This window comes from Neltuma alba, unplaced genomic scaffold (genome assembly GCF_004799145.2).
Source record: "Neltuma alba isolate B1F8T4 unplaced genomic scaffold, ASM479914v2 tig00011326_pilon, whole genome shotgun sequence".
Taxonomy (NCBI): domain Eukaryota; kingdom Viridiplantae; phylum Streptophyta; class Magnoliopsida; order Fabales; family Fabaceae; genus Neltuma; species Neltuma alba.
In genome coordinates this window covers 175,416-187,422 of record NW_021636032.1, presented here as the reverse complement: position 1 = coordinate 187,422, position 12,007 = coordinate 175,416, and the positions used below count along the sequence as shown (strand labels likewise).

The 12,007-nt window shown below is 34.6% G+C and overlaps 1 protein-coding gene across 1 annotated transcript; it reads left to right on the top strand.

Moving 5' to 3' along the window:
- Positions 1-971: 971 nt before the first annotated feature.
- Positions 972-2,738, top strand: LOC114712019 (transcription factor MYC3). The gene has a single exon (XM_028896468.1). The coding sequence runs from the start codon at positions 972-974 to the stop codon at positions 2,403-2,405; it is 1,434 nt and encodes a 477-aa protein (XP_028752301.1). The 3' UTR covers positions 2,406-2,738.
- The last annotated feature ends 9,269 nt before the right edge of the window (positions 2,739-12,007 follow it).

Here is a 12,007-nt window from a genome sequence, read left to right as displayed (position 1 = left end):
AAAATCTAGGCATTTCATACTCATGACTGGACTTATTAGCAAGATTCAAGTCCTTTTGTGTTGTTTACAGGAGGAATATTCAGTCTCATTACCTAATGATTAGTTTAAATGAGGATCGCCTAGACTTTGTATTAAACCACTAGTTGCTTAGAATTTATGTGAGTGTTAAATTATGATAGTCTGGTTATTTACTTATTTCATTAAATCTAGTAGTTACTTTTCTAACTACTAACTTGAGTCTCGTTGCACTCGCATACAAAACCAGTGAGAGATTTCTTATTTTAATAACTAGATCTGATGATATCAACTCTTTGCTCACGTTAGGCTGGAAGCTATGCGAGATCAGTAAGAATCTCGATGAAAAATTCCCCTGCTCCAAGGATTTGTTAAAACTCGATTGAATCTAACAAGAATAGGGATTATATTGGGGAATTTGCCATGAAATTCAAGGCAGAAAAGATGAGGTAAATGGTTTTACTTTCTATTAAACAAATGAATGCAAGACTAGATAACCTTCAAGTATAATATATAGATAAATATCGGTTAGGATGTACAGTTTAGGTAATGGTTCGGGGTAGTAGGATAAAAATACTATCATTACTATGAAAGATGAAGGGGGGGGGGGAATTAAAAGAGATAAAAGAGAGGGCGGGGAAAGGACAGAATTTACGGCCCAGACTTGACATGGGAGTGAAGTGGCAGGCTTTGTAAAGCCTTCATCGCTTTCACTTCACGTGGGAGTGGCGCCCATCCCCCGCCCCACCTTCACCTTGGCTCCCTCCCTATAACTACAACTACAGCCCCCCTCGCCTCCCTCTTACTTGGACGACTCCTTCCCCCCTCCGCTCTCCATTTCTTCCCCCAACCCCTCCCTTGTCTTATTAATATCCATCGCCACCCCTCCCTCCTCCCACCAATACCCCACCAAGCTTCTCGATCTGCTTCTCCCCACGCCTCCCCCTCCTCTCTTCATGGACGACCTCCTCTTGTCCCCTTCTTCCCCTTCCTCCCTCCTCTCCTTCTCTCATTCTCCCCCTCCTCCCCCTCCGTCCTCCCCCCCTCTTCAAAACAAGCTTCAATTCTTGCTTCAGGCCCAGCCCCGCTCCTGGCTCTACGCCATTTTCTGGCAGACCTCCCACGACGACCGCGGCCGCCCCCGCTTGTCCTGGGCCCACGGTCACTTCCATGGCTCTGATCATCGTCCCCGTCATAACAACTTCATCAAGGGTCTTGAATCTCTCGTCGACGACAACCTCAACGACGCCGAGTGGTTCTACGTCATGTCCCTCACTCGCACTTTCTCCCTCGCTCCTGATTCCTCCTCCTCCTCCCTCCCTGCCAAGGCTTTTTCCTCTGCTTCTTCTCTTTGGTTGAATATCACCCCCCACGAGCTTCAGTTCCACAACTGTGACAGGGCCAAAGAAGCTTCCCTGCATGGGGTTCGGACCCTGATCTGTGTTCCCGTCGTTCACGGAGTTCTCGAGATGGGTTCCTCTGAAATCATCCCAAAGAACTCGAGTCTCATCCAGCAAGTTAAGTCTCTGTACGGCTCGTCGGATCTCGCCCCCATCATCTCACCATCTATCAAGCAGCAGCCCGAACAAGTCGATTTCTTGGACGTTGACGAGACCATTTCTTTTGCCGACATTGGCATTATCGCCGGCGCGCCAGAAGCAGAAGATAAGAAGGTACCGGTCAATTCCTGCAGTAAACCCCGAAAGAAGGATCCCCGTCTCCAGCTCAGGTCGTACGTGGATTCAGAGCAGTCCCATTCGGATTCCGACGGCCCGATAATAGAGAAAGCACCGCCCAAGAAGAGAGGGAGAAAGCCCGGGCTGGGTCGCGAAACGCCGTTGAACCACGTGGAAGCCGAGCGGCAGCGGCGGGAGAAGCTGAACCACCGGTTCTACGCGCTGCGCGCCGTGGTCCCGCACGTGACGAGGATGGACAAGGCCTCTCTGTTATCAGACGCCGTCTCTTACATCAACGAGCTCAAAGGCAAGATCGAGAAACTGGAGTCGCAGCTTCAGAGGGAGCCCGCCAGCATGAATAGCTGCAGGAAGGTGAAGCTCGAAACGGCGGACACGGTGGAGTCGACGGTGGAGCAGGCCGGCCCCAGCGGGCGGGGCTTCAGGCTGGGGCTGGGGCTGGGGCTGGGTGGGCTGGAGGTGGATGTCAGGATCATGGGGCCGGACGCGATGGTGAGAGTTCAGTCGGAGAACAGGAACCATCCCGGAGCGAGGCTGATGGATGCGCTGCGAGACTTGGAGCTCAGGGTGCACCACGCGAGCATGTCTTGCGTCAACGAGGTCATGCTTCAAGACGTCGTCGTTAAGATCCCTCAAGGCCTGAGAAACGACGAGGGCCTGATCAAATCTGCTATTCTCAGGAGACTGGATCAGTAGCTAGGTTCAATTACTCCCGACCGGGCTATCTCTTATATAATTAAGTTGCCAGATGATGATGTTCATATCTGTTGTTTCTTTTTTTTTTTCCCAGAAAAATTAATTAATTAATTAATTGATATGTACTTTCTGTAAGAACAAGGTCTGATACATGAAGGAGGGTGCACGACTGATCAGGGATCCATATATGTTTCCCAGCTCAGTTTGCAATCCGTGAAATAAGGAGATGTATCAGCAGGGGGGGAAAAGGAAGAAGAATAAGCTTATGTGTAACAGTTAGAATTAGTTCTGGAGGAAACTGGGATCATATAATCGTATTTGACTCTATAATCGGTATATGATCGTATCATCGGAGTTTGTTTTCTTTGTGTTTTTTTTTTTTTTGGGGTAATAACTATCAGTTCAACCTCTGGAAAAGGGCACATGCGGATTCGTAGATAGAAGAGAGGCAAGTGGCTGCGTGTATGTACTATATAGGCGTAAGAAAGTGAAGGGAGAAAAAAGAATAGAGAGGATAATATTGGATTGGCTGAAAATACTAGGTAGGCAAGTGAATGTTGGGGGGAAAGGGATATAAAGAAGGTAAATAGAGGGAAAAAAAAAAAAGGTGACAAAATAAAGAGGGACATCAAAATCAGGAGGAGCAGAAGCAGCACTGAGAAGCTCCACTAAATGCGCAGACACGAAAAAGAACAGAACATCAGAAACATGTGAGAGAAATGAGCATAAGAAAGGCAACTTTAACGTTGTCGAAGAGGGTGGGGACGAGGGGAGTGAATGTGAATGTGCCCTGTCACTATACAAAAAATAAAAATCAATGGGATAAATTTGCGAAAATGGGACAGCCCAAAAGGCGTGGCGCAGTTTTGACTGTCAGGCACAAACGAAATCGGAAGGGCCAGAGGGGGGTGGGGACAGCGTTTAATTTGTGTTAGCTGTATGTTGGTGACGTGTGTCTCCCTCGAACCTCATCAACCCCCCCCCTGTCATCCCCCCTTTCTGATACTCCAAAGTCCCAATCTACCATTCAATCATCCTATAATTTCTCACTTCTAATGGATAAATATTATAATTTCTCACTTCTAAAAAATAAATACTACCTTCATTTTTAATATAAAAATTTATTATTTAATTTCTATTTTATTTTTAAATATAAGATTTTAATTTATTTTATCTTTCACATTTTTTTAAGGTAGTCTTGTAATAATAGTAGTTTTAGTCAATATACTTAATTAGTAAAGATATTTTAGAAAAAAATAATACGGACTTATTACAAATAACTAATTTAACTAGTTTCTTTAATCTACTTAAATTAATAAACTAATTTCCATATTACGTCCGGTCCTATTTATAAGACCTTGTTCGTACTACCTACCTTCAATCTTATTTCAATATTTTAGAAAAACATTGAAAAAGGAGTCGGGAGCATATTTAAGAAAAAAAGCACTACCTCTTGTCTTTAATATTACTTCCAATCCTATTTATAAGACTTTTTATAAGTCTAAGATGATGCGTGGCTGAGTCGTACGACTCAATTAACATTAGATATCTTTTTAAAATATGACAATACATATTCGAAAACATGTTAAATAAATATGAACATTAGTTATATTCATTGGGTGAAAGACAACCGAAAACAAATTACGTAAGATAATATGACTTTTTTTGGGGTGATTTTGATTTTTTGGACAAGCATATTTTTTTTTGGGAGTATATATTTGGACTTTTGCAAAGCTCCATCAGGTCTTGTTATCAAGACATCAATCGCCTCATAAGCATGGTCGATTTTGATCGAGTACCTTAGACACGATGCGTTGTTCAGTAATGTGGCAATGACGTGTCATCGATCTAGCGATTAATAATGTTTGGTTACAGTAAAAAGCTCTTGACAAGAGTTATTAATTTTCATTTTAGAAACTGATTCCATCATGACAAGATTGCATTAGCCTCAGTCCTCATTTCTGGGATTCAAAGTTACGTTTTCTCTAATTTCTTTAAGTAGAGTACCACAGTATATCGTTGGCTACCAAATTTTGAAACTCCGACGCCAAATTAATTGCTAAAATGATATAAGTCCACGCATCTTAGGAAAAATAAATATTCATATAATCCTATTTATAAATCACTTCTAATATGTTTTACACAAACAAAACAAAAAACTTTAAATTTTATTAACTCGCATAAAATTTAACAACTTTTCAACATTATTTCTATTTAATATACATTATATCTCATGCAAGCAAAATTAATACAATAATAAATAGGGATAAAATTATACATCCATACAAAAAATTTCTCACAATATCCTATAAATAGGATTAAAAAATATTTTTTTCTCTGTTCTATAATAGGATTAGAGGAGTACTTGGATGAACACAAGTATAATACTACCTCTGATCCTTAATATAAGATCTTGTTTAACTTTTATTTTGATCCTAAATATAAGACCCCAATTCATTTTGTCTCATATTTATATATTTTTTTCCCAAAGTAATCCTTTTAACAATGGTAGTTCCAGTCAGCACACTTGATTAGTAAGGATATTTTAGAAAAGACAACACTCGTTTGTTGTAAATAACTAACTTAGCTTCTTTTCTTAATCTCCTCAAATTAATCAACTAACTCTTATATTTAGAATCAGAGGTAATATTAAATAGTAATATCGTCCACCGTGCTTAATCATTTACTCTGGCACGCACACGCACAAACTCGTAAAAACAAAAGAAAAATGGGCACGTTTGATTTCATTCTCTATTTTTTTGTTCTTGGTATATTTTTGAAAAAGTCTTTTTTTAAAAAAAAAAAAGTTTTAGGAACAAGATATCAAAAAAGATCTATCAGAATAATTCTTTTTGAAAATGCATCTAAAAACAAAGGAAAAGTTCCATCAGAAAATTAATTTAAAAAACGCTTCGAATACTACTAACGTACGGTGGAGATGGCGGCTGGTGACAGCTAGCCGTAAAGTAATTAGCGAATAGATGGTGGTGGGGGTTTGTGACGGCCAGTAATCATCAGTTCGGGGATGTATATGTAGCTGGTGACCGGTAGGTAAAAAGGGCCAAAAATGAGAGAAGAAAGACGTCAGATAATCAGATCATGCCTTTTTTCTCCCTAAAAATACAAACATGCTTTGAGAAAATTAAATAAATAGAAAATGTTTATCCAACCACTTTTTATTTTTAAAATAAAAAAAAGAAATATTATCCGCTTGTCTCGACTAAAATGGATGCCTCTTTAATTCCAGGAAAAACTATCAAATTGCTGTTGATCTCAATTAAAGTTCATGATATTATCAGTAATTTCAGGCTTGCTTGGCTCAATAAATAAGCAACCGTAATTTTTCAAATGTTTAATTTTATTCCATTAGCACCGTCAACTCTTATACGAAATTAAAAAACCAACAATGCCCATAGAGCAAAGTTATAAGGAGAGAAAACATTAACAAGATGAGGTTAATTAAAGGATTTAATCAAGAAAAATAAAGATATAGATAAATTACAAAATTAATTGATTGAGTAATTAATTCGATGAAAGGTATGTTCATAAATAAATATATATACGAAACATCTGTCAAATACGACATCCTAATTAAGATTTTACCTATGATATTACTTTCTCAAGCTCTTTCAAGGACTGAGCTTCCAATTTTCTTAAAACTTTTCATTATTTTTTTAAACCAAGCAGAACTAAAACATTAATTACTATTTCTCAAAAGGCTGCATTTTCACCCTAACTTTCCTACGCTAGATGACTCTTTAGACGTGAAGTTGGTGCCTTGTTCATAGGATAGTGGTTGAGAATTGTCCTTCGACTCAATTCATCAATTTATTTGAAACAATTAATGCGGTGGGCATGGTGCACGGACGTTTATAGATTCAATTCTTGGTTTGATTTTCAATCCAAATTAATTAAACTGAATCAACAAGTCCCCATAGATCCCAAGGACATTACTCTTTTTTAGTTTAATTTTGTGCTTGATTAGTTTGTTTGGTTGAAGTTGGATTGTTTGGATTTTGGTCATTAAGCATTAGATGTTTCTAAGTTAAAATAACAGATAAAACTTTGCAAGAAAAAATACACAGTATCACTCACTTTACCGTTCAACTATTTTGACTTAACAATATAAAAATTATTAGCTAAACATTTTAAAACAAAACCGTTAAAGTAATATTTGAATGGTACAGATGGTATCACTGCACTGAGTTTTGCAATGAGAACCGGAACTAGTTCTCATTTGATACCATTCTAGTTCCATTTATAAGGTAAGAAAAGAACAATTTCGTGGATGATAATAATTAAAAATATTCTAAAAAGATATTTCTAAAATTTTAAAATTTCAAACTAGCATTGTTTACCACATTTTTTTGGGGTATAAATTCAGAGTCTTCTTAAGTCACTCTGAACTTAAGATTAATCTCTGTTGGGTTGAGAGCATTGTTAAAAACTTTCACAACAAATACGCTTTCCAAAATTTGAACTCGTATTTTTTTTTATGGGGTAAGACTGCTTACTATCTTAACCAACAGCTTATTGGTATAGCAATTGATTACACTTGAAAAACAAAACAAATGACAATATATTTTTGTAGTAATTCCTTATTTAGGGTTTTGAAATTTAAGATCAATTTTTTAGATTTTCCCTAATAATTATAAAGCAGTCATTAATTTTTTTAGTTGCGTTAAAAGATATTGGGAGTATGATCTATAACAATAGTAGTTCTGGAATATTCATAGCAAACTGATCATTGATGGTTATAGGAGGGGATGGCAATCCATCAACTTCAACTTTCAACCCAAGATAACAAATCAATTGTATAGCAGTGGTCCTGCTCCTGCAAACAAGACAATATTGGGAAATTTTTGTGGTATTATTTCACTAATAATTTTTTCCTGCAAAAAAAGATTGCGACAAAAAACGAAGAGGATCATTCCACGTAATTAAATTATCACATGCTTGAAACTGTAGATTTCATGCCCCCGGGGGGGGGGATGAATCTGCTGCAGTCAGATGCATCTATTCATTTCTCAAAAAACCAGGGACATATATCTGTCCCCTTCAATGTATATAGCACATGTACCCTATGATGGTAATTATAATATGATGAATAGTTGTTGAGAAAGAGAAAAGAGAAATAACTATATACTAAACATAATAATAAAAAAGATGCATGAACATACGCTTTTAAGTTTTATGATGGGCCACAAATTAAATGATGAGATACTATGAACATGACGCATTTTTCGTTTTTCACATAAGGTCAGTATCTTAATTAAGTCACGTGTATGGATATAGTACAGACGGCTTCACTTTCACACGGGAGACATTAAACATAGTTAACGTCTTACGTGCCAAAAGCCGAATGAGATTGAAACTTAATTTGGTGTAACAGTAGAGATATACCAAATTAGATGATGGCATAATCACGTACAAATTGCGTAGAGAAGCAGCTTTATAGTACAATTATTGATCAACGATTTGAATACCTCTCCCATTCAAGTGCTGTCTATTTCTCTATAAATCCCTGTGATTTGAACGGCATCATTAACCCATTAATCCCAATATTGTCTCTCATAATCATCATCAGACCTTTTTTTTTTTCAGTGGAAGAAAAACTCAATCCATTGCTTCACAGAGTGAGCAGACAAATACAAAGACTATTTTTTTCACCAAACTCCAACGGACTTCCTCTAGTTCAATTTATCCAACTTCTTGAAAGCATGATTTACTTTAAATTTTGACTAAAATTATCTCATCAAAGACGTTCATAAATAAATATTTGTTTCATTTTTTTAAATTTGTGAAGAGTTTAGTAAATTCTAAATGACCAATAAAGTTTTTTTTAATGATAATGACAAAAAAATTCCATATGATTAAATTTTAATTTGTGATTTTAAGGATAAATGTATAAATATACAATAAATATTAGGAAAGTACAACGCCTGATCTCTAATGGTGAGAGAACTAAGATTGTGATGCTTAACATTTTGACAAATCAAGACTTTTTTTTGGGTATAATTCAGGGTGGTGTCTCCAAATTACTCTGAATTTGAAACTAATTTATATTGAATCAGGAGCATTTAAGGTCAAAGGCCTCCTAACCAGCATAGGCTTTCACCTTAAGTGCTCCTAGCCCATCAAATTAAGACTTCTAACTAGTAAATCAAACACTAAAAATTTTATTGCTTTCTATAAAATTTAACATGTCCTCTTAGCTTACCGCAATTCAGTGACTCCAAGAATGCACTTTTTTTTGGCTCAAGCATGTATGAGAATACATAGAAAAAATCATGATGAATATTGTGGTGGTAAATATTATATGTGGTCCTAGATGTTACATCCACTCCTAAATATAAGAGTTAATAAAGGAGTTTTTTAGTCTTAAGCATAAGATTTAAATTTACTTTATCTCCTAATTTTATAATTCTTTTCCCAAAATTCTCATTATATATTTTAATTAAGTATTTATCAAGAGATAGTTTTCAATATAATGCAAATAACTACAGGTGTAACTTAGAAAAATCAACACTCATTTTTTAATAAATAACTAACTTAACTATTTTTTTAATTTTTAATTACAAATTAGTTAATTAATTTTTCTATTTAGAACCAGAGGTAGTATAAGAGTTAAACAAGAGGTTTATTTTAGTATTCCTTCGTCTTAAATATAAGATCCATTTTGTATTATGATTTACATTACAAAATACGTTTTATATTTAGAATCAAATGAGTATTAATCATAAGATTTCGATTCTCTTGTCTCCCACATTTAAAATTTTGACTCCAAAGTATCTTTACTAATTGCACACTTTTAAGGATTTTTAATCAAGAGACGGTTAAAATACATGTGATTAATTGGATATTTTAAGAAAATTAACCCCAAGAAAGGGGTAAGTAGATTCCATAGAATCATTCTACTTACCCTTTTGCTCAAAAAGCAGCCAGCCAATAATCAACACGTAAATCATTGAATATCAATTCAAAGTAAGCTGTCATTTTTATAAGAAAAAATTGCAAATAACGACCCCTAACATGTAAAATTACTATTTAGGATTCTAAATTTAGAAAATAGCAAATAAGGACTCGATCCTATTTTTGCAAATATAAAATCATGGTGAAATGTTTGAAGTGCCCCCAGCCAAATGACAAGTTGATTATAGGAAATGACAAGTTTATTTTAGTTAATGACAACTTCAGTAGACCAAATTACCACTTGACTAAGGATATGCCAAATGACGAGTTGATTATGGGAAATAACTAGTTTACTTTAGTGAATGACAACTTCAGTAGATCAAATCACAATTTGACTGAAGGGTATTTTAGACATTTCACCCACATTTCATATTTGTAAAAGTAGGACCTAGTCCTTATTTGCTATTTTTCAAATTTAGAGTCCTAAATTGTAATTTTACATATTGAGAGGTTTTTATTTATAATTTTTTCTTTTTAATAAACCCTTTAATGGAGGGAGTCTCTCCGATCATCTCATCTGGTCTTGCTTTGATATATATCAAAGCGTCAGTAAATTGTCAAAGAATCACGCCGACTTTGAATTCATGCGCCATTTCATCTTCAGAATATCAATTAGGTGACAACCTAATCGAGAAGCTCCTAGTCATCTAGTATACGAAAAATTAACTAATATTACCCGTTTGTAAGAGAAGATAAACAGAAAATAATTACATGGTTAAGAAAATTTTATGAATTATGACTAACTATTTTCAGCTATTAAAGTTATTGAGTTTGGAAAGTTATTTATCTTTATTACCAAGTTTTAAGAAAGCTATACTATTAGTAGTAAATTTTAGTAGTAATTTCCTTTTAAGTTTAATATGACTTTATTATCAAAGCTTGATAACTTCTATCCTTAAAAATAATCTAGCTTTTTCAGATACTGACCGAAAAAATTTACAAACAATGAATCCTTGGATGTAATCTTTGCTAACTACAAGGATCGGAGCTGGTCAACTTGTCACAGATGGACGCACCACCAAATGAGGAACGTATAAAATGTCAAAATCAATCGAGTAAGCTTAATTAATTAAGTCAAGAGTTAAAATCATCAATTAGTGTAAGTAGAATCTCACTTTCAATGAAGAACGACGATCATTACAATGAACTAAACGTCTCGACTCTAGAGTACATACATAATAGGGAGAATTACAATAAGGTCCTTTAGATAAAAAATCACTAAAAAATCCTAATAACAATCTAAATAGCTTGTAATGATGAGTTTCAGACTAAAAAATAATAATTTTTAAGACTTGTTTGGTAATTATTGTACTTTCTTAGGACTTCATTGTAATTCTCTCTACATAATACTGCTATATTCACTATTTTGTGCCGTGTATAATCAAATTACGCTAGCTGTGATTTGATTTTAGGAGTAAGATGTGTCTATCATCTCGATGCATTTTGTCAAATGCATTAATCCTGAAATATTTTTTTAGATACATCTAGCATTATAAATTATTGTGTTGTTCATTCATTACCCTAAAGTATTTTTCAAGTGTGTTAATTATCCTAAAAAATATTTAAAAAAATACTTTATGGTGTTTGGTATGCATTCATTTAACAGGCTTTTGAGAAGATAATGATGAAGTTAAATTTTCTCATTAAATAATACTTTAAAAACACAGTTGCTTTTTAAAAAATTAATATTTTAAGAACAAAATTACACAACAAAATATTTTAAGGCGTTAAATGTATTTAAAAACTCTAAGGTGTTAAATGCTCCTTAACCCGTGGATTTTATTCATCCCGCTTGCCATGAATGCCTTTTATTTGAGTTTTTATTTTTTTCGTGTTTGAAATATATATCTATATATGTAGGGTATAAATAATATCACTTTCTTTAGCTAACTATTTAGGAGGTCTGATTTAATATTAAATATAAAATTTTAATTCATTTTATTCATTATATTTATGTTATCTTTTTTTCAAGTTAATTTGACTAACCTATGAAGTACTTCTCTGGCCCTAAATATAAGACTTGTTTTGTAGTGTAATTTACACTATAAAATAGATTTTATATTTAGGACCAGTAGAATAATATACAAGTGGGGGCATAATTTTTTCGAAAACAGAAGCTTGTCCAAACATGATGGATAGCATTACAGTTGGGGCAGCTAGCTATCGAGCTTTTTTTTGATAAACTCACAATATCCTAGCTACTCCTCTAGTTCTATTTATAAGGCACTTTTAGCATGTTTCACACAGATCAAGAAAAATTTTAAACTTCATTAACTGTTATTTAAACTTTAATAACTTTTTAACTTTATCTCTATTTAATATATATTATACCTCATATAAACAAAGTCAACACAATTATAAATGAGGGGTAAAATTATACATCCATACAAAAAATTTCTCTCAGTACCCTATAAATAGGATTAAAAAATACTTTCTCTCTTTATCCTATAAATAGGATCAGAGGAGTACCTTTCTAACCAACCCGATAGCTAGTCTTACCTGGCATATTGGGCTAGTTTGAAGATGGGGTTAAGTTGAATATTGGGTCAATGTGAAGCCCAGTCCCACCATGCTTGGGGTATATATCTATAATTTTATGTATTATTTCCGGTTCTGATTATAAGACTGTA